Source organism: Impatiens glandulifera, chromosome 3 (genome assembly GCF_907164915.1).
Source record: "Impatiens glandulifera chromosome 3, dImpGla2.1, whole genome shotgun sequence".
NCBI classification, from domain to species: Eukaryota; Viridiplantae; Streptophyta; class Magnoliopsida; order Ericales; family Balsaminaceae; genus Impatiens; species Impatiens glandulifera.
Window position 1 is genome coordinate 1,866,852 of NC_061864.1, and position 24,552 is coordinate 1,891,403.

Here is a 24,552-nt window from a genome sequence, read left to right on the forward strand (position 1 = left end):
ACCGTTTTAAATTTATGGGCGGGTCAACCCACAATCCGATCCAAGTATTCATTTACTCTCACATATATATATATATATATATATATATATATATATATATATATATATATATATATATATATATATATATATATATATATTAGTTAGTTCAAAAGTTGAATTTATATTGTTAAAATGTCATGCGTTCATCAAATTTGGTGTTGAATTTAAAATATAAAGTCTTATTAGCTAAGTTGATTAAAAGATTATACTTGTTTTGTTATGTTGCAAGTTTGAAACATACATATAACATTTTTAATTTTATTTTTAACCATTTTAAATTTATGGACGGGTCAACCCACAATCTGACCTAAATATTCATTTACTCTCACATATAAATTAACCACAACTTTCAACCCGATAATCTAGACACTTTAAAATTAAGCATCATTATACGTATATATATTATATATATATATAGTTAGTTAAAAAGTTGAACTTATATTATTAAAATGTTCTGTATACATCAAATTTGGTGTTGAATTTAAAATATAAAGTCTTATTAGTCTAATTGCTTAAAAGGTTGTAATTATTTTTGTTAGGTTTCAAAACATACATATAAGATTTTATTTTATTTTTAACCGTTTTAAGTTTATGAACGGATTAACCCACAATTCGACCCAAATATTCATTTACTCTCACATATATATTGCAATTATCACAGATCTCGACCCGACAATCAGTATATTTTGAAATTAAGCATCATTAAATATATATATTAGAAAAATATCAAAGTTAATTTTTATTTTTTTATTCTCTTTTGGTTGATTATGGGTTGATCATGGGTTGATCATATTGTTTTAAACAATATAAAGATTGTTCATAGAATTTTAATTTTGATAACAATTTACAAATGACTAGATCCGGTTTGAGCGATGGATATTCAATTGGATCAATACTTTGTTTGAGGCGATGAATAGGCCTACAACTGGAAAGAGCCCAATAACAATCATCAGTCTTTAATTTTTCACCAAAATCATATCCATTCATAAGATATTATATAAAGTTTAAGTTTTACAAAAAGAGATAATGGTTAAATTTAACAATAAATAATCAATTATTTTAAAATGTATAACCATATATGCCCTCTAGGATAAAACAATATAACTTTTAGAGTCTTTATTTATTTATTTATAGTTTAGAAATTCATCACGACCCCTTAATTATAAGCTTCAAATTCAACTTAACATGGTTTTGTTTACTTCTAATTTTTCAGGTAAAACATTTAACATTTAAATTATATTTAGATATTACATGCGAGAAGATATTAACTCATACACTATAATAATAATAATAATGTATATAGCTTTAAATCCAAATTTCTACTAAATACAAATTTATTTACCATAGTCACACAACAACCCCTTCAATCATTCTGAAAGAAAAAATTGTGTCATTTCAAAAGTCTAAATCAAAGGAATAAAAATGGAACATCAATAACTTTGTGTATAAATTTGGGAGACTACAGAAACATCTCACATGAACAATTCATTATAGATCAAATGTTTGATAATTAATATGTTGTGGAAAATTAATTCTTAGTTAGTTTTTCTGTTTGAATTGTGGTTACCTTTGTTATATTGCTTAAGTTATTTATAATAAATATATTCATCCCTGTCACAAACTTGTGGGTTCCAGCAGCAGGCCTTACAATTTTAATTTCCTATCGATTAAAGTATATGATTTTAAACATCTATTATAAAAAATAAAAAATAAAAAAAAGTGTTGTGAAATTAATGTAGTTAATTAGTTATATGGTGACGGCAAAAGATATTCTCCGTACGAGGAATGAAGAATTGGTCTTAATTAGTCACTAGCTAAATACTAGTATTAAATTAAAATAAGTTTTTAAATTCTAATTAAGCAACAATCCAACAATAAAAAGTTACTTCGGACGTGTTATTGTACTACAGACCATACCATACGTTTATAGTATTATTTATTTATTATTTATAACGTTACACCACACAAATTTGTTGGCTATGTTAATGCTTACATTTGAATGAATCTTTATATTATAAACTTTATTAGCCACCTTCTTATTTATAATACTAAAAATAAGTTTTGGAGTGGGTATAATATATTAACATTTTGAATAAAAAATAACTATGAAACTGTTTACTAATGGCTGTGTTCTTTCTTTTAATTGTTTTCTTCGTTTACATTTGAATGGATCTTTATAAACTTTATTAGCCACCTTCTTATTTTATAAATACTAAAAATAATTATTTTGTTGTTTTCTCTAATCCACTTCCTTATTGAAAAAGTCATAGTTCATATCATTCCAACAACAAGATCAAAATCACTTTTCCTGGATATTTAATTTAATTAAACTATTTTTTTTTTTTAAACCCAAAAGACCAAAGATTAAACATGTTCTATGATAATTAGGAGGATGCCTAACCAAACAAGCTTAGTAGAAGAATAAGGATGCTAAACAAACAAGATCACGTATGAAATGTCCAACCAAGTTAATGGACCTTAAAACCCTAAAAAAAAGGGCAAAATTCCTTGTTTTCGTTTCATATACGGTATAATGACTTTGACTAGAGAAGCTTCCATAGACTATCAACCAATTTTATTTATAAAAACAAACACAAGAATTTAAATAAATACTTATTATTATTCAAAGCGGTGGCGCGTTTCCATATCATCTTCTAAGCTATTATAAATAATTTGAGTCTATCATGCATAGAAAATCAACTTAAATGTGGTCACACTTATAATAATATGGCTTCAAAAGAAGACCCAGAACAGCCCCTTGCACCGGCGGCTCACCGGATTCCAATTGATCATGATAATGATCATGATCATGATTATGATGAGCTCCCGGTCCGGAAAGGATGTCTGAAATGCTGCGGCTGCGTATCTGCTCTCCTCTTAATTCTATCACTTGTTTTATTAATCCTCTTCTTCACCCTTCTCAAACTCAAAGACCCAATTCTAAAACTCAACTCAATCTCCTTATTATTATACGGCCTCAACAACACAAACCAATTCAACATTACCACCACCAATTTCACTATTCTAATCGACGTTTATGTTAAGAACCCTAACATCGAAGCTTTCAAATTTGGAAACAGTACGACGGAGATCTATTACGGGGGGATGACGGTGGGTGGTAGCCGGAATCCTGCTGGCGGGATGATTGTGGGAGCGGGGAGAACAGTGGGGATGAACACGACGGCGGAGGTTATGGGGTGGAAACTTATGCAAGTTCCCAGGTTGGGAGACGATCTGAGAACAGGGGAAATTAAGGTTAACGGATGTACGAGGGTCGGAGGGAAAGTGGAGATTTTGAATTTGATAAAGAAGCATGTAGTTGTGACCATGAATTGCACATTCACTGTCAATTTAAATACAACGGAAATTGAAGATCAAGATTGCCATCAGAAGGTTTCTAGTTAGTAATTTTATTAGGTTAGGTAGGTTGAACAAGGATTTTGCATGTGTATTAATTAAAAGGTATTATTATTAGGGAAGCAAATTCAAAACTATCACATACAATTTTAATAACCATCCAATATGTAAAGTTTGAGGCAGTCATTTTCTGAACCATCACAAGTACTCTATTCCAATTTAACACGAAAAAATTAGTTAAGTTAGGTTGATGATTTTTTTGGTTCGAGTCGAAATCAGATTGACCTGTTTAACGTGAATAAAAAACCGGTCAAAATCGTCGGTGGATTACCTGAAATGATTCTAGAGTAAACCCGCCAAACTATTTAACTTTTTTTTTTATTTTTTTTCCTATTTATTTTATGTTGTGTTTATGTTATTTTAATTTAAATAGAGAATTGTGTTTATGTTTTTGTGTTTATGCCATAATAATTAGAATTGCAAATAAACATGTGAGATTCAGGTAGGTAAAGATTTTGACAAATTGCCTATGATTATGAATAAACAGATTTGATTCACATTAATATAACATATATGCAGATTTATTCGACCTTGACAAAGTTTAGAGGACAAGTTTGGTTAATAATAATAAAGAAAAAGAATGGACGGCGGGGTAGGTCACGTTTGGACGGCGAAGACTGGAATTTATCATCGTGCCACTCACTCATCACACGGGTAACACCTCTTTCACCGTTACTCAGTCATCCCGTTGAAGAATTTCAATATCAGTATCAATTTCATTACCAATCCAAAATTAGGGTTTTTGATTTGACTCATAACGATTCACGGAAGAATCGCTGATGATGGAGGAAATCACAGACAGGTTTCACGGCCATGATTCTTCTACCTCTTCTTCAGATTCCGACGATGACGATTCCTCGTCGACACTTAAATCTGATGTTTATCGGCTATTCGCAAGGGAAAAACCCGTTCACAAGGTCCTTGGCGGTGGTAAATGTATGTTCCTCCTAAATCCTAATCAAAATCCGCTTTTTCAGCTTAGATCACCTATATCTATATGAATGAATGTTTATTAGAAAGATAGATAGGTCCACTTTGTTCTTATCGTGATGGTTTGGTAATTGATGCAGCGGCTGATGTACTCCTTTGGAGGAATAGAAAGATATCAGGAGGAGTCCTAGCCGGAGCTACTGCTATATGGGTGTTGTTTGAGTTACTTCAGTATCACTTGATCACTCTTGTATGCCATGGTTTGATGCTGGCTCTGGGGATTCTCTTCTTATGGTCTAATGTTACCATTTTCATTAACAAGAAGTAAGAAAAAAGTGTTTATATCAACTGATCCAATTCCTAAAGAATTTCATCCATGGAGTTTGTTTGTTTGTTTGTTTGTTTGTTTGTTTCAGATCTCCCCTTCGTATTCCAGAGATTTCCATTCCCGAAGAACCCATTCATCAAATTACCTCTGTTCTTAGACTAGAGATAAATCGAACGATTGAAATTCTACGGGATATTGCCTCTGGAAAGGATCTGAAGCAATTTCTCTATGTATGTTAAACACTTACTTGTCTCCATTCTTGATCAGCATTACTTACTAATGTTTCTGCAAATGATGCTAGGTAATGGCTGGCTTGTGGATTTCGTCTGTCATTGGAAGTTTCTGTGATTTCTTGACATTGTTCTACATAGGTATTAAATTTGAGTATTGATTCATTGATTCATTGATTCATTCTTTCGTTTTGAAGTTTTATTAGTTTTTTCTTTATTTCTTCATGAATGTCATAAAAGTTTTCATGAATGTCAGCATTTGTTTTGCTTCATACAATACCTGTGTTGTACGAGAAGTACGAGGTTCGTGTGGATTCATTCGGGGAGAAGGCAATAGCAGAGATAAAGAAGCAGTATCAAGTTTTTGATGCAAAGGTTTTGAGTAAGATCCCGACGACAATCTCCTCTAAAGGTGGTAAGAAGACGGCTTGAAGTTATTGTACGGCCTAATCCCACGACTGATCGATAGTATGTAGGCTTGTTGTTGTGAATTTATTATTGTCTTCTACAAACCCTCAATTCAAATCTCATACTTTAGGGAATCGTGTGAAATTGCAATATGATTGGAAACCTATTATATAATGTTTTAGGGTTTTGGAATTCGAATGTGGATTAATACTTGTTAATGGTGGCTACGCCATTTTCTTTAATAAAATTTATTGAAAATTTAGGTGGTTATTTTTTATTTACTCGGGTATGTTACAACCCGGTCAAAATAGAAAACATGACATTTAAGTAAACAATATTAAGCATTTCTTGTCATAATATATGTTTTAAATTATATAAGCAATATTGTGCTTAAGCAATAAAAAACATGACATTAGACCAAATTCTTAGTATTGTTTAGTAAGCTAATGAAGACTGCTAACTAACACACAACTGTCTGGTACAAAAAAGGATAAAACTTGCTTTTGTGATGGCAACATTTGCACCTTTGTTATAAAAAGATCATTTGTCTTCAATCTACATACATAGATATATGACATAACGAATGCATTATTATCAATAGTCTTATTCGACCTAGAAATTGACCTATTTTAGTAGCATTCGAACAACTTAACATCCATCTTCAACCGAAAATAATCAGCACCCTCCACTACATCCGATATGAAAGTGACAATCCCTCTAGCCATGAAGAAATCCCCTGTGCCTCCAACCACCGAAAGATCCCTTCTATCGACATCCATTATATCGGCTCCCATTACATTGATGGTCCCCTTGTACTGGCTCGAGTTGAAGACAAGACTGTAAGCGAACCAAGCATTGTAAGTGTTCTTCATGTTGTAGAAGTAGAACCCTTGTGCCCTTGCCATGGCCGGGGAGGCGAGATCCCCGTCCTCGGTCATGGGGTCGTCGAAAACAACCGTCTCTCCAAACTTGAAGGAGCCGAGGCCCGTGGAGTTGGTGATGGCAGCAGCACTTGCGTTTTGGACGTTATTTCCTTTGAACATAGTGTCATGGTAATAGAGTGTGATTCGTTTGCAAGGTTTGGCTGGTTTCGGGTGGGAAGAAGTGAGTGATGATGAGATGAAAAGGCAAAGAATTATCAAAAGGGTTTTCCTCACCATGCCTTCCATGAATATTCTCGATTGTGTGTTTGTTTTAGTTAGATAAGTAGTTGTCTTGTATTTATAGGCAACCACTATACAAATATATTCCTAAGATTATTATTTTGCAAGACTTTTAGGGGGAATTTGTAAAAAATAAAAAATTACAATTTTTCTCAGTTGTCTATTTGTTTTTCTAATTTTTATATCTTTGAAATTTTTTATGTATATTAACCAAAATTATTTATTATTATTATTATTATTTCATCAGCAACAAGTAACCACCCTTTTAAGATAAGATGATGAGTTACACTCACTTTAGTCTATTATTATAGTCAATTATAAATTAATTAGTTTGTATCATCATCATCGTCGGTCAACGAAGCCAACGAACTCTCCGGCAACTGGGTCCGGTACTGTTGCACCACAAGAACCGAAGTGGAGAACTCCGGCGAGGTCAAAAGCCCCCCGACCGGCCCCAATTCCCGACAATCATTCCTCGACGACCCCTCAAACGCCGCCACTAACTGACCCTCCGGCATACGACCCACCACCAACAGCTGGCACCGCCCATCATGTTGTCTCTTGATAACCTCAACCGCCTCTCTCCCACTCCCCACTTCAATCTCATCGTATTTAATCCTCTCGTTCTTCTCCATCCTCTCTCTAAATTCCGACAAGCATTCTTCGTCCCTAGATTGTTCTATTTCATCCTCACCCACATCGATTCCAACGTTATTCATCTCCGAAGTTACACGGAAACGAATCACCGCAAGTCTAATCCCCGGGTGTTCCGACATACGAGCACCGTACGCAAGTGCTTCAATGTCATCAGGACCACCGAAAAACAACACCTTTACAATAAAATCAACGTTTCTAGCCGAAACATGAGCGTTTCCTCCTAGTCCCCTGTCTACCAATATACCGACCGAACACGGGGCGTGTTCAAGGACCCTTTTGTTTATGTAATGGAATTCGTATCTCGTGGTCTCCAACTGTCCGTCCAGACGTTGGTGCTTATGGAAAGGCAGGATTATAATTGCGGCCTGCTGGCTTTCCGCGCTAGAACATATATCTTCGTGAATATTCGACATTCTCGAGATTGCCATTGTGGGTCGGATTGTCACTTTGCTAAGCTGCTGGAAGGCTTCGAATGCGACCACTATCTGGTTGCTGACGGACGATCTGTCATTTGTCCAGAACGGAAGTCCGTTCTTTCTTGCCTTGTGAACCATTCGGATAGCAGAGGATCTTTCGGAGAGTTCCATGAGGTGCATGGCGTAAACGCGAAGCCCTTCCTTCCTAATTCCTCGAGATGCCTCGATGAGATTGATCATGGACGGGATGTTCCTCGTGCTGTGGAAACATGTTAATATTCTTAATTGAGAATTTGTTTTCTTTCTCTCAACGGTTCGGTTCTTGTACTCGCCTTTCTCGACTACTCTGGCTGGTTTGTAGATAGCCATAACTAATGGTGTTGTAATGAAGGTTGTGAATAGAGCCATTAGAACCATGATTGCAAATGTTTGATCATTCAAAACCTGTTAAGTGAAAGAAATTTTAGATTTTTATAATAATATTGGAAAAACACTCTAGATGGGATCATACATTATACATACCCCTTTATCTTTCCCAATATTAAGGACAATTAGCTCCACCAACCCCTTAGTGTTCATCAAGACTCCTAATGTCAAAGCCTCTTTGAAATCCACACCAGACAAAAGAGAGACTACAACAGTTCCAACAATCTTTCCCACGGAAGCTGTGGTTATGACCAAAAGAAGAAGACCCCATGACTGCAGGCCTTCGATAGTGGCGACATTAGTCTTCAATCCGTTTGAAACAAAGTACAACGGTAGGAACAAGCCAGAAACAAGATCTTCAACCTTCTCCACCAACGCACCTGAAAACGCCCCTTCTTTCGGAAGAAGCACGCCAACCACAAAGGCCCCGAAAAGGGCATGAATTCCAATAGAATCCGTCACAAATCCAGCAGCTAGAACAACTGCCAACGTTGCACAAACGTAATTCTCATTCACATGCTCTCCCTCCGGGCATTTATCAGCCATCCATTTGAAGACAGGCGGGATAACAAGTATGCAAACTAAAACGAAAGCACACCCGCATAATAAAACCCACAAAGAAATGAAGGGAGAACTGTTGGTTCCGGATAGGGCAATAGCTAAGGCAAGAAGAATCCAAGCCGCCACGTCATTTACAGCGGCTGCCGACATGGCTATTCTTCCTACGTCTGTGGTTAAAAGCTTTAGTTCAGCTAAGATTCTAGCTAAGACAGGAAAGGCAGTAATAGAAAGAGCCACCCCCATGAACACAAGAAATGGGCCCTGGTTTACTCCTTTTGAAATAGTTGCTCTGAGAACGAAAGAAGTCCCCACTCCTAATGTAAAAGGGAGGGAGATCCCAGCAATTGCAATGGTCAAGGCTCTCTTCCCAGTTCTACGGAGAGACTTCAGGTCCAATTCTAGACCAACAAGGAATAGGAAGAAAAGGAGACCTAGATTGGCCAGTGTATCCAATACTGTCAAGCTTCTAGCTGGAAAAACAGTGTGTAGATAATCCAGATTGCGCCCCAAAGCCGATGGCCCAAGCAATATTCCTCCCTGTATGTAGAATGTCAGCCATTTTCACTTGTAAACAAACAGGTGGATATTGTAGAAGCAGGGAATCAAAGACTTACGATGATCTCAGCAATGACACGGGGCTGCCTTAAGGGGCGAAGAACGAAAGCAAGACTTCTAGTGACAACAACAACTAAACATATCTGTAGAATTGCCAGTGGGAGAGCAAACTGGAGAGGATTGTCACCCTGAAAGACACCATTTGATGTAGCCTTCATGGGGGGTGGACATTTTAGAGTTGAGTTCATAACCATCTTTTCTTTAAGTTAGAATTTCAAGCCAAATTCATGTATATGTGAGGAATTAATTCCCAATCTATGCACCTGAAAGCTGGGATCATCATTTGTTCTCATTAGATTATCTGTCCACATGAGTCACATGACCATTCTTGGATCTAACAGTGACTTACACATGTGATTAAAGTAAACTGTAAAGAAATCAAAGAAAATTCTTGAAATCAAATCGATTCTTGCAATGTAATAATAAAATCCAATAAAGATGTTAGATCTCCAATTCAGTACAAAAATTTCGAGTAATAATCTCATCAGCCTAGCTAGCAAGCTAATTAATTATTCATCACACAGTTATGTCGTTTTCAGCTCAACCAAAACATGGACCATCCATCCATGACTTTGCCTACCATCCACCACATAGAATAAATAATAATAATAATAAAACCCTCTCAGATTCTTCGCCCCCACCTTAACCGACAAGAAGAGAAAGAAAAAGAGAGTGACCTGAATCGGCTTTTCGGATTTGCTTTATTAACACATTCGCTTTCAGTCCGTCCTTCCTTCCTTCCTTCCTTTGGTGCAAGCAGATCGAGCGGGGTTAAAAATAAGCTGGCCGGTTTGAACCTTGGAACAGTCAAATTCGGCGTTCTAGTGTTCTAGATAGTAGAACGATATCTTCTTCAAAACCGAATCGCGTTGAAATCGATTCAGATAGAGTCCTACTCCGATAACAACGGGGAGGAGCTTCTTCGTCGGCATCGGCTGCCCCCGTATATATATATATATAGGAGGAATTAATAGCTATTTCTTTACGCGTTTAATTTGTTATAATTAATTACTCATTTTATTATCAAATATCTATTTTTGTAATTGCTACATTTTATTATGAAATATCTATTTTTGTAATTACAACATTTCATTTAGACTATGTATATATTATAGGAATTAATAGTTATTTCTTTACGCGTTTAATTTGTTATAATTACCCATTTTATTACTAAATATCTATTTTTGTAATTGCTACATTTTATTACGAAATATCTATTTTTGTAATTGCTACATTTCATTTAGATCATGTATATATTAAGTTATTATCAGTATTTTGTTTCCCAAATAAATAATTTATATGTATATATGTTTGCAATCGCAGTTACATACACTAACATATCACACATATAATTCAGATAGAATTTGGAGAAAGAAACGGTGTTGAATTTTTTTATTTTTTATTTTTAAATTAATAAATGTATAAAATGAAAAGGATTCGAATTAAGAAAATAAAAATAATTAAATAAATGAAAATAAAACAAAATAATAATAATATAAATTTATCTTAAATTCTTTTAAATAAAAAAAAAAAATGAATACAAACTTTAGATAGTAACATAAAATCAATTTTCAATCCAACTGAGTCACATTATGAATGGATTCTGCTTAAGTATTAAGAATAGTATAAGTAATCCACAAAATTAATAAATATATCCAATCTCTATACATCTATATAAAATTATAAATATAAATTTAATTTAACAGGTTAATTATTTTTATTTTTATTAAAATAATTTATTTATTATTATTTGAACTTAATTAAAAAATATAATAAATGATTGTTTTAGTAATTTTCATTTTTTTTGAAATATTTTAATTTTAAATTATTTAATTATAATAATTCGTAAGCTAAGTTATATATTATTATAAATAAAGTATAATATAAATGTTTTAATTTTATTTAAATAACTTTAATATTAGACATAATTTATGTTTAATTAAAATTATTATTTAAATTCAATTTTAAAATATAATTATACTATATATGCTAACATTATCTGTGAATAAACTAACTATTTTGACATAAATTTATGAATCATATATTACTAATATTTTTTAGTTATTATAATTTTACATAAAGTTATGATTATATATTATTAATATTTTTTTAGTTATTATAATTTCACATAAAGTTATTCTTTTTATAATTATTATCAATTTATTTTTAAATGATTTTGATTTTTTTTTAGTTTTGACATGATATTTTTATTTTTAATTAATTAGTCCTGTCTAAAATTAAATAATATTTAGATTAAAAATAAATAAATTGTTTTTTCACTTCCCAACTTTCCCCTCCAAAACATACATATATTTGCCATTTTGACCCTAATAGGTTGATAGACCAACTATTTCATCTAAAATTTTGAACTTGCAATATAAAAAAGAACCAATTGTTCGTAGAGGTTGAATGGAAAGTGATTTCAATATTAGAGATGAAATTGTCTACAGTAAATACTATAGGGTCAAAATTGCAAATTAATGTAAAGTACAATTGTTATTTGAGGATTGAATCAGGGTTGATTTTATTAAATGGGGTCCAACATTAAATTGTTCCATATATAAATCTGGAATTTTTTAAATTTTAGTCATTTGAGTATTTTTATTAATGTTAAAATGTTATTTATTTTTGTTTTTTAATTAATTTATTATTTTTAAATTAAATGATATTTAGAAATATCTTTGATGTATTTGTTTAAAAATTTAGTATTATTTTTTAAATTTACGCATTTAATTAGTCGAAGTTGGTTCGGTAATTAAATAAAGGTATAATTTAAGAAAAAAATTGAAAATATTTGAATAGAGATAGATTTTTTAATTATTATTCAAAAAACTTTATAACAAAACTTAATGTACGGTTTACCTTGGATATATTTGCATTTTAAATTAAGTATTATTTTTTAGATATACTCGTTCAAAACTGTTGAATAGGTTGGAATGTTTTAAAAGTTGTGCAATGTGTAAAAATAATTATAAAAAATCGAAAAAAGGGAATTATTAATTTATTTTTATAAACTTGATAAATTAATTAAAAAATAAAAATATTATATTAGACTAAGAATAGATAATTTTATTTCTTTTAAACTTCAAATAATTAAAATTTTGATATTTTAAGTCTAATATAAAATAAATCAAAGATAAAACCCAATTTAATAAAAATAATTTAATTTCGAATTCTAATACCAGTAGGGGAGTTGTGAAGTGAAAAAACAATATTAATCTATTAATTATAAATATTATTTCGTTTATGACGAATTACGTGGAAGAATTCAAAGAATATTTTATTCTTACCATATTGGTACAAAACCTTGTTTCAAATGAAACAAAATGAATTTGTCCCAGCGTACGGATTAATCGACATTTTTCACAAATTTTACGAACAGAAGCTATTATTTTTATATTTTTTATTCCTTACCTTAATTCTAAATTGACTTGTCGGAAGAAAATAAATTTCTTAGAATTTTGAATCTCAAATAGTACGTATTTCCCTGGAAAGATATGTTCATCCGCCTAATCTCTCGAAACGTTAGTGATATTAATTTTGAGATAAACTATGTAATGTTTAATTCTGTTATAATTAGACCTTCATTTCAAAATTTAAAGTGAGATTTATTGAGTAAAAATGATTCATATTTAATAAAAATGATATAAATTTAAACTTCAAATAACAATTTGAGGCCTTAAATAATAGTTTAACATGACTATTCACGCAATAAAATTTGTTGAAATTAGCACTATATCTTACTAATAAGCCTTTAATTTTACTCTTTTGAATTTAGTTTATCTTTATTTTTTATTTTATTCTTAATGTAGTGAGACATTACCTTTATTTTTATTTCAATTTAATTAAGTATTAAATTTTTTTAATTCTCAAAAAATAACAAAATTTACATTATTTCATTCTATCCATTCAAAATTTTCTCTTTACTCCTTTTAAATTCGTCTTAATTTTTATTTTTCAATTTATCTAGGTTAATAAGTGGAATATTATTTTTTTATATTTGTCTTGGGTAGGAATATCTATAAATAACACTAATTGAAAAAGAAAACATACGCAGTCAACGATAATAATTGAGTGTGAACCTAATATTTGTAAAAGACTACAAACATTAAGTTATCTATCTATATGAAATTTTATTCTTAAAAAAACAATTAATATTAAAAGAATAAAATGAATTTATTAATTCATATATTCTTAAACATCCAAATTTTATGATAAAAAATTCTTACAAAATACTAAAATACAATTAAAGAGTATAAACATAAAGGCTACTCAAGCAACATCAATTAAACAACTACATACATTTAGAAGGTTTAGACTATAAATATGTTTCTAAATATTATTTCATTTATCAAATTTCAAGTTTTACCTTATACATAATTCATAATTTACTATATTAATTATTAGTTTTCCTTCAATTTAAAAGGCAATTAATTAGAGATGAAATTGAATATATCTTTCTTTATAAAAACAAAAATTATACCATTTAATATATAATTAAAATATTTAAACTCTCATTATATATATTGGTTATTTTGTTATTGTAGTTATAATCCACGTGTATTAATAAAATTGTATTTACATAACTAATTTCGGAATTGGAGTTGGTTTATGCATTTATTTTTATTTACTTAAACACTTTTTTTTTAAATATCTTATTTAGATGTTAATTTAGATACGAATTTTTGAAATATATTTTTAATTATGTATAAATTAATAAATTTAATAAAAATTTCTCTTTCATACTCAATTTCACTCACAACTCTCCAAACATGCCAATAAAAAAAACTGAATTTCTAAATAATCTACCAATCTCATTTAATTAGATGTAAGAACCCAATCTTTTAAAAGATATATAGATAGATGACATGAGTAAGCACCATTTCTATTAACAGCCTCCTTTCAATTTTTTTCCACAATATACTAGAGTAGTCTACCCAAAATATGCAGATCACAAAAAAAAAAAATGATCATGTTGAGATGATTAAGTCATCCAATTTTAAAGTGGTTCACCCAATTTATAGGCAAATTGCTATTTAAGCTTATGATAATTCCAAAGTTACTTGGAAATGCCTAGCTACCACAAATCTGGTAAGACTAAGTATATCAAACCAAAAGTCACGGTTTCAAATATTTCATAGGTAAGCGCTTTAAATTTAAACGGGTTCATCACGTACTATGGGTTTTCATGTTAGTTCTCGATTAATTAAAAAAAAATCTAAGTGTATCACTAAATCAAAGTTCAGAAAAATAGATAAATTCTTTTTTTAGATCGTTTAGTGCTGTCAACAATAAAATATTTATAGTGACCCAAAACATATGCAGAAGCAACCAAATGTTGAATTCAAAACATTGAGAACTCAAACAATGAAACCAAAATATTGGTAAATTATATTAGAATTATCCCAATACAAAAACAAAAGGGGCTGATCTTAACAGAACAAAAAAGTCTTAAGTTGTTGTAAGTGCATAGAGATGAAAACAAAATTATAGCAAAATAAATTAGTGTTGAAATTTTGTAAGTTCAATACTAATTTTTAAGTTATGTATATATAACATATATTAAACACAAAATTCAAAAGTCATTATTTCAATTCTCACCTAGCTAGTCTTAATTAAATTGAAATGTCTCTAAATAAAAACTTAACCATAAGTGCTTCTCATGATCAACTTAATTTATGACACCTGGTTAAATCATGTGGCAGGGACAAACAAAAGCACTAAATCAATGGAGGGACACAATCCAAAATTATATCCTTTACAATTCACCCTTTCACACTTAACAAAAATAACCAATCCAAAGATATTTGCTAAAGAGGATTATGTAGGATTTTTGAAATAAAATAAAAAAGTATTATCATATTATTCCCACCATGAGGAGGAAAGCAAACAAATTAAGATTTAGCAGATTCTTGTTGACAATTCTTTTACATTTTGATTAAATTTAATAACATGTTTTCTTATTTTTACATTATCAAAAAAATTACATTATAAAGATTAGATTAAGTCAAATTAATATGTAATTTATATAAACAAACAATACACATTTATTATATTAAAAATGAAAAACACAAACATCAACTTGAGATTAATTACATGTATCATTTTACCTTTATTATGATGTGATTGTTTTTTATTTTTTTTGCTTGACTAAAAGGCAAATTAATGGGTGTATGCATGGTTGGAAAGATAGACCACATTCATATATAGTTTAAATTATAATTAAATTTGTCGGTTGGACAAAAGACATATTTAAAAGACAAATCAAATCTTAATTTTATGCACTAAACTCTTTCCAAATAGGTTGGAAACATCTTGACCCCATAGAATAAAGGGAGACCACACTCAAGATTTTTTTTGTTCCCCTGTTTAATTTAATTAATGTTGAATTACAGCTTTTAATAAAATAATTCACTACTTAGCATTTGACCACATAATTATATACTCTTTCCTCAAGAATAATTAAATAAAGATAAGGATGAACGCTAATTAAATCACTTCAACGACTCATTTAAAACACTTGTTGAATATAGAAATTACTGTTCTCATTTTAGTCAAGACTTCTAAATAAATTTATCAAATATTGTTTTTTTTGGGAATTATAAATTTAAAAAATATATTATATTCATGTTAATATAGATGTATATAATATCTTGTAAATCTGACCTACATAAATTCTTTATATTCTTTTAGGGTTTATATTCTTTTAGGGCTTGTTTGATTTATTGATATAAACCCAATTTTTATACTATAACTCAATATCATATTAACAATTTAATCAATAATTTTATTTACTTAAATACCAAAATTATTCTCTAATTTTATTTTTATTATTTTTTTAACAACTAAACTCTGTTCTCTAAACTCAAAAGACTAAACTGTCTTTAAATTTTAAAAATCATTTTTTTTCCATTTAAGAGAAACCCATTTAAAACCAAAAAAACTCTCTACCAAACTCTTTCAAATTTATAAAATATTTTCATATAAATTAATTGTTTTTCTTGATACATTTTTCTATGGATTGAGCTCGGACAATTTTTTACTTGCCAAAAATTAACATACAGCAAACAATATTATTCCCAAAATTTCTGCATCCAACTATATGTTCAATAAAACTGTAATAAAATTGTACTAATTAAGGGTACACAAAGGGATATTACATTATTATTGAAATTTTTAATTCATATTCGATGAAGAAACCCTAAAATCTGTTGAAAATAGCAAAAACAAGCTACAAAAAATAAAGTTGGAATTGATGAAATCAAACAAGGAAAACTAGTTTGATGGATAAAGTCAAATAGTCCTTTTACAGGTCCACAAATTGCGTTGAAAATAGGTTTTGGTGGGTAAAAATTACAAGGAAAATCTTTGAGACAAAAGATATCGTGGAAAAGAAAACATGAAGCTGTAAACAGTAGTAGTGGGGGACAATATAATATAATATATAATATCACCACTTCTTCATCGTTCTAAGGATATTTCGGGAATTGATCACATGTCTGGGAACTTGTTGCAATTATCTCTTCTTTTTCTTCTTTCCTTTCCTTGTTTCTTCTTCTTCATCATCATCACACTTCTTTCTCTCTTCTTTCGTGGTGATCCAGCCATACACACAAACAAACACAACCCTGCAAAGTCTTTATATTTCGATCAAATCTTCAATAAATAACAAAACCCTAATAAATTAACTCATAATCATGAAAGTTTTCAGAGAAAATAATAAACCCTAATAGAAAGAGCTAGAAACCCTATTCCATCTGGGTTGGTTGCATGTAACATGTATTGATTCATTATAAGGGTTAAGGTGCAAAAAAAAATTGATATGAACTAGATTTAGAAGGGAGCTCCCTTCAGTCCAAGCAAGGGAAGCTTAAGATTTAATTTGTCTCCCGCATCATTCACTCATTTGCCAAAGTAGGTCTTCTTCATAATTCCTCTTCTAATTCATATATATATGATTCACTTGGCATTTGGATGAATGAGTCGGCAGCTAATTAAATCCTACCGTCACCCATGAGTGGACTAAAGAAAGCTCTCTCTCTCTCTCACACACACACACACACAAACAACACATACTAAACCGCCGTTACTTCTCACCGGCCGCCGGCGGAGGATAGAAAGAGAAGCAGAGATAAGATAGGTTTTACATATAGAGAATAGTTAGGTTTGAGAGAAGAAGGATGTAATGAGAACCATTTATATAGGCCTTATAAAGTGATACAACTAGTATTATTATTATTATTATATAGATAAACCCTACTTATTTTTCCAGTGATAATCTATTTTAATACTAATTATCAAATATTGATTGATGCCAATTATTCATATTCCCCACCCCACCAGGTTTTGTTTTGTTGGGGAAAATTATTAATCTGCGTCTAGGTCTTATATATATAATCCGTCAATAATTTAATTTATTATTTAAATTCTTTGTTTAGCCTGTTGCAATGGAGGTTTCTCGAGTATTTTTATAAATAAAAAAATAACATATTAATAATTAAACGAACTGTTTAATATAAAATTATATATATATAAATATAAATATATGCATGTGTTCAAAACTCATTCAACTACCTACACATATTTTTCTTCTAAATATGTATGTTTTCTTTTCGATTGAGAATTTTATATTATAATTAAAATAAAATATATTTATCAATTCAATTGGGTGTGATGAACTGATGATTGAATTTGGTATTTTTATAAATAATAATTTCATAAATAGAATTTTGGTGTACAATTCACTTATATTTAACTTAAAATTAAAACTAACACATTTGAAAATACTTTATATTTATATGGATGAAAGTGGATTAAGAAAAATAGTTAAATAATTTAATTTGAAAAAATATTTTTGTGAGATATTTTATCTGGATCTATATAACGATAAAATCAAATTTAAAACACAGTTTAGTCCAACACATAATTTCACTACAAAAACAAATTTAGTGAAAACATACTAAAACTTTGTTACCAAATTAATTTTGACATTACGGTAAATCGTTGTCATATTGTCATAAATGAAACCGACAACTGACTTACTTTTTCATTGTCTAAATTAATGTAAAGTTTGAATTGAGACGGTGATATATATAGTAGAAAATATATATATTTGAGTTATTATCTCGATTATATTCAAATAGACTTATCTAATTTGAGAGAAATCGTTGAACATTGAATGATCGTAGTTGTCCAATTCGTATAATTAATAGTGTTAATTATTATAACATTTTCTAATATTTGTTCTAAAAAGTTGATATAATTGGTGAGGAGTTATTCGTTTTTTTTTCTTAAAAATCATTAAATGTTGGGTAACATGTTTGTATGATTTTTTATTTAGTTTTTTTGTTATTTTTATTTTATTTTTTATTGACATGTTTTTATTTTCGTGCTTAATAATTTTAATAATATATATAAATAAATAAATAAATATGAAAATTGAAGCCATTGTCTACATTATGTAGGTAGATAATGTATAAAATGGCTAGGATCCCATATAGGTTTAGGGTGATATATGGAAGTAATGTAAAGCAAGGTACGTCGTCGTCGAATCTAAAAATTGGACAATGCAAGACATTGATACTGTGTGCTAGCTAGCTAGCTAACGACTAACCTTTCTAATTTCTTTTTGTGGGTGGGGGTTTAGCTAGCCTTCCACATGGCCCTATTTACCATTCATACAATCATAATCATATCTTTCTACAATTTAAATTTAATTAATTAATTCTCCTAAGATTCTTTATCATACTAAATTATATTATATTATTTTATAAATATATTTTCATTCATTTATTTATATAAACTGAAATCAGGACGCCAATACGAATCTTATCACAACGTTTGGTACGTTAATAATCAACGACATGAGAAGAGCCTGGTGGGACCGATGATTGGGTTAACTATGCCTACTATTTTATGTATAAGATTCTATTTAAAAAAATATATAATTATAATTAAAAATATATTTTATTTAAAAAATCATAACATTTATTTTATCATTATTATATATATATATATTAAATAGTCTATTTATATTAAAAATAATAAAAATTGTATAAACAAAATAATAAAACATGATATAAAAAATATTTAAAAATAAATAAATAAAATATTTTAGTATTTTTATTAATAAATTGTGAGTTTGATCAGGGTTATTTGTGAGTTTTTTTTAATATATTGTTTTATAAAATAAAAATAAAGTAATTTATTTAGGTTTTTAATTGATTTAAATTATTAATTAAATATTTTTTTGTATTTAAAAAACTAATTTAATAAAAATAAACTAAAGATATTTTAATATCTTATTTTATAATATTAATAATTTAATTATTAAAATGATAATTAAAATAAACTAATAAAAAATCGAGAAATCCTTTCAAAAAAAATAAAAAAGACTAATCAAAAGAGCTTATTAGTGTAGATAAAATGAATGGTTGAAATGGATATGTATAAGTTTCATGTGGGTCCTAATTAGTAGTTGCTAATTATTTTCTTATTTATTAACACATGTGCTCAATTTCATTCTTCTAATTAAGAATTCCTAATTTTAATATGCAAATTAGGACCCACTACAACCTGTCATTTATTAAAAAAATAAATTAACTAGGGTTAATGTCCACTAAAATATGTATGGCTAACTAATTTGCTCTAGATTATTCGTTAATGTGTTATAGCATTTTATTTATTCAAAATGTTAACATCTAATTCAACATATATACTTGTTATTTATTTTAAATTACATAGTTAATGTACTAAATGTTTAAACATGTTTGATTTTATTTTTATACTTTAGTTTATTCATTAAAACCAGTATACAAGTTGCAATTTATTTATGTTTAAATCAAACTAACTATCAGAAAACAAAAACACTTATTAGAGTGTGTTTGATAACTATAAAATTTGAATTGAATATATAATTGAAATTAGTAAAGCGGCCACATCCTTATATAATGATAAATTTATTTTATAAGTTTTTTTTGATAAATTTTTTCTAACGGTAATTATTATATAACGATAAAATAAAATTATTTTTTTAAAATAAAATTATTTTTTTAAAATAAATAATATTTTATTAGTTTAATTAACGTTGTTTAATTATGAATAAATTTAAATAAAAACAAATTCTTAATTTCTTTAAATTTTTTATTAATTGGTATTTTATCTAAACGAGCATACATGTGGTTGTAAATGAGTTAACAATGCACTTAAATATCATACACGAGACCCTCACGGTAATATATATACAATTTTGTATTAGTGGTGTGTCTCGTAGTTAATATGGTGTATTTTCTTTATATTTGAGGTGCTTAAGCAAAATGATATGTGTGGATCATATACTTTGATGTTAGTTACGAGATCGATTGGTAAAAAGGGTGATAAAGAGCTGGTGGTTGGGTATATGTGAAACATATAGTGATATTGTGAGTAGCCAATAAAAAAGTCACAACTCTTGTATTAAAAACAGTAGTTAATATACTCAAAGGCCTCTTGTCAAAACACTAATTTATAGTTTATGACCTTGGCATTTTATCTCGGGTTGATGGTCTATCGAGAATAGATTTAAGAGAGTAGTAAATTTCAGAATGACAAGAAGAAAAATAGGTTGCGATGTTTTGGTCTTGTGGAAATTGACAGTAAATTACTATACTCATATAACTGAGCCGAGTATAAGATCTGAAGAGATAAATATTCACATATAAGTGATAGTGGACAGATTCGACATTTCCTCAATGTTAATAACAATTAATTTTATGGAGAATTAAAAGTCAGAGTGTTTTTGTTAGAAATATCCTCATGACTATATTATAGATAAAATGTTAATTGCAATTTACTAAAAACTCTGGTAGCCCAAAGAGTCCCTAAGGAATTTAAATTGATGCATAATACGATAATGAATTTTGAATTCCTCTATAGATGTTGTTTATTTATAATGATAAATAAAACGAGAGAATAATTTTTTATTACTAGAAATGCTATTTACAAAAATTGTATAATATTTTATTGAATTATTAAAATTATAATTGTTAGAATTATATATTATATATTTTCCATAATCCTATTAAATTGTATTAAATTGGAGTTATGAGAATATTAATTTATCCTAACGATGATTAATAATTAATACATTTGATTATTAGAATTTGTAGGGTCATTTCTCTCTAAATATATTAATACATTTTTTTTAATGTTCAAGATAAGTGAAATTGTTTTTCTTCTATCTAGAAAATAAACTCTCATTATTTTTAAAGTTTGTCTAAGAAAAATCTATTTTTTAATCATATTTTAATGAACAATATTGAATACTAGCACGTTTTATTAATTGTTTTTAGAGGAGGTGTTTTCTAGTTGTATTGATTTGTTTTTGCGCGGATTAAAATTAGAGGCGTTGATAAAATATTTGGTGAACAAGAAGACGGAAGGTCGTTTGTGTCTTGATCGTGTTGTACGTGAAGATTCTTGATTGTGTTGTTCATGAGCATATTATATCGTGGGTTCGTGCTGGATCGTTGTATTTTTGCAATTTTTGATCGTCTTCATTGTACGACATGTTATTCTGATGATGTCCTAAGAAAGTTATCATAAACTTATAAATGGTAAATCATGTAACGCTTTTCTAAATTACGTTTTCTAAGTTTTAAATGATTTAAAACAGTCCTAGCAATTTTATCATTTTATATGTGATATATGTTTAAGAAAACCATCAAATTGTATCAGAGCCAACTTGATTTTACCGTTTAAAATCTTTATATAATACAGTTGAATAACGAGGGTATAACTTATGATTATGCGTATATATTTAGGGTTTAAAACTAATATTTATTTTATAGAATTGAATAATGAAGGGTATGACTTAAAACACTTAATATGATTATGCGTATTATTTATAACTTAAAACGCTTAATATTATTTCATAAGATATTTATCAATTAATAATTAATGTATAAATATATATCATAACTAACGTTTTAATATAAAACTATGAAGATTATCGTGTGATGCATACGGATAAAATATAAATAAAATAAATTTAATAAAATAATAATAATAATATGTATTCAATATTTATTTTTTTTAATAAATCACAAATAATATATTAAAATAAAAAATAAAACGTTTTCATTCCACATTTTATTCTCATTATTCTCAATAATTTCTTATTTTCTGCATAATATAAAATTAAAAATTATTTTTTGAAGAATAATCAAATTATAATAATTAATTATATTATACTTAATTAAAAATACACTATTGATTTATTTATTTATAGATTATAAAATATAATTAAAATATTTAAAAGTACCAATTAAATATATATATAAATATATATATATATATATTCAGGTGTTATATCATTAAACATCTAATTTTATAAAATTAAACAACATAATATAATAATAAGAAATTATTCATAATTTATTAATTACTCAATAGTATTTAAATTTTAATAGATAAGAAAAATAGAAATAATTAGTTAGAGTAAAAAAAGAAATTAATAATTATATATATAAATTTTTATATATTTTTATCAAAGTATAATTGTCTATTTGAATTAGATTGGAACATTAAAGTACAGACAAATATTGTCTAAACCCAACTCTAGTTATAGATTTTATTTAATTTGATTTATTCATTCTCTTCTTTATCAATCTCAAAAAATAACTAAATAAATTAAAATATATAAATATATATTTTCAAATTAATAGCTAAAAAAAATAACTAAATAAAAAATAATTATTGAGAGTGAAGTGAAAAAAAAGATATGCTAAAATCACGTCCCATCTCATTCGCTACAATTTGTCAATTTTTGATTAATATAACATCCTATAAAATAAACGCTCTATGGAAAACAAGTAAACAAGTACTCTATCCTTTAATCGATTTACTTTATTTAAATAACTCAAACTATTCAAAACATTATTTTAGTTTTTTTTTCATCTAAGTAAATAAATACTAAAACAACTTTTATTTTTAAATTATTATCTTTATTTTATCTATATATTAATATATTTTATGTATTTTTTATATAAAAAATATTTATCAACTTCTTAAAATAATTAATCATTATTAAATTTAATATACATTGTCTCGTTAAAAATTTAACGAGTCAAACTTGAGCTCATTTAAAAATATAAAAGTAAAACAAGTAAAGTATTATAACTTCTCGACCAATCATTTCACATACATATTCGTTTTGAGGTACGTTAATGTGCTCGAATACATTTGCGTTTAAAGGCTTGTGAAAATGTTGGTTCAGAGGCTTGCGAACATGTTCGTTTTTAATCTCATCGAATATTAATTAATATTTTATATTAACTCTAAGTTTCTGGGTTATGTTAATATTTAATATTAACCCTAAGTTTATGGGTTTAAGCCCGTCATGCGATAAAAACTGCGCCCGGCTAATTAGTTAAGTGTGTTTGCGAGCTAAATACTTAATTTGTTATCATATTTTTATCATTTATTCTAACCTAATTACAATAAAAGGTCAATATTTAATTTAAGTTCTTATGTTATCTAATGTGATGGTGATGAAATTTAGGAGCTAACATGTAATTCTCTCATTCATTTTTTCTCCCTGTACCTTCTCATCCTGAAACTATTCTGCGTAAACTATCCTGTTGGTCTGGTTTACCACCCTAATTGTAACCCAGTTTGGTTCTAAAAATAATTTAAGAGTAATTAATTATAATAAAAGAAAGTAATATAATTGACTAGTTTTATAAAATAAATTACACTGTTTAATAATATAATTTTTTGTAAATAAATTTTCCATTATAAATAAATAAATTAACTAATAACTGTATAATAAAAGTGAATAAACTGAATTATATTTTTGAATTAATTTTTTGTAATTTATTTCATTAAGAGATGAATGAATAGAAAAAATAAATAAATAAATATTTCCTTGAAAAACGGGAGGAGGGATGGGATAGGGAGCATAAAACAAGTTCCGATGATAATGTTTGAAGTCATTGGACAAAAGGGTATTGTCTTATGACATGACTACCCGACCCCTCTACCCGCTCTGCTTTGTGTCTCTTACACCCTACAATCTCTCTCCCTCAATTGGTTTTTCCTTTTTCCTTTTTCTTTTTTTATCTTTTCTTATTACATAATTTAAATAATCAGTCAAAAATATTACATTCTTTTAAACATTAATTTCTTATTTGTTATAAAAAACAAAGACAAAGCACTCGAGCAAAATAATAATAATTGAGGTTTTCGGGCCTCCCCACCAAGTTTCAAGAAGATTGAGTTCATAATAATAATAATAAAAATAAAATAAAATAAAAAAGTTTCTTCATTTACTCTAAAAAATAATAGTAATAAAACCATTGCCTATTTGCTTCCCGAGCCAC

General features: G+C 28.2%; 4 protein-coding genes across 5 annotated transcripts; 2 read left to right on the forward strand and 2 right to left on the reverse strand.

The window, feature by feature from the left end:
• The first annotated feature begins 2,765 nt into the window (after positions 1-2,765).
• LOC124928835 lies at positions 2,766-3,447 on the forward strand. Its single transcript, XM_047469088.1, has one exon. It carries the CDS (start codon positions 2,770-2,772, stop codon positions 3,445-3,447), a length of 678 nt encoding a protein of 225 aa, XP_047325044.1. The 5' UTR covers positions 2,766-2,769.
• A 579-nt stretch (positions 3,448-4,026) lies between these two features.
• LOC124931138 (reticulon-like protein B3) lies at positions 4,027-5,544 on the forward strand. The gene is made up of 5 exons (XM_047471534.1): positions 4,027-4,395; positions 4,530-4,713; positions 4,806-4,947; positions 5,019-5,088; positions 5,204-5,544. The coding sequence occupies exons 1-5, from the start codon at positions 4,239-4,241 to the stop codon at positions 5,377-5,379; spliced, it is 729 nt and encodes a 242-aa protein (XP_047327490.1). The 5' UTR covers positions 4,027-4,238; the 3' UTR covers positions 5,380-5,544.
• Positions 5,545-5,930: 386 nt separating this feature from the next.
• Positions 5,931-6,524, reverse strand: LOC124933092 (dirigent protein 5-like). The gene has a single exon (XM_047473820.1). The coding sequence runs from the start codon at positions 6,522-6,524 to the stop codon at positions 5,985-5,987; it is 540 nt and encodes a 179-aa protein (XP_047329776.1). The 3' UTR covers positions 5,931-5,984.
• Positions 6,525-6,768: 244 nt separating this feature from the next.
• LOC124932621 (cation/H(+) antiporter 18-like) lies at positions 6,769-10,105 on the reverse strand. 2 transcript variants are annotated; one of them, XM_047473280.1, is made up of 4 exons: positions 9,871-10,105; positions 9,193-9,456; positions 8,114-9,115; positions 6,769-8,035 (listed from the first exon to the last, which is right to left on the reverse strand). In XM_047473280.1, exons 2-4 carry the CDS (start codon positions 9,385-9,387, stop codon positions 6,845-6,847), a joined length of 2,388 nt encoding a protein of 795 aa, XP_047329236.1. In that variant the 5' UTR covers positions 9,388-9,456; positions 9,871-10,105; the 3' UTR covers positions 6,769-6,844. The 2 variants fall into 2 exon arrangements, with proteins under 2 accessions (XP_047329236.1, XP_047329235.1); XM_047473279.1 differs by having other exon boundaries at positions 9,193-9,463.
• Positions 10,106-24,552: the final 14,447 nt, after the last annotated feature.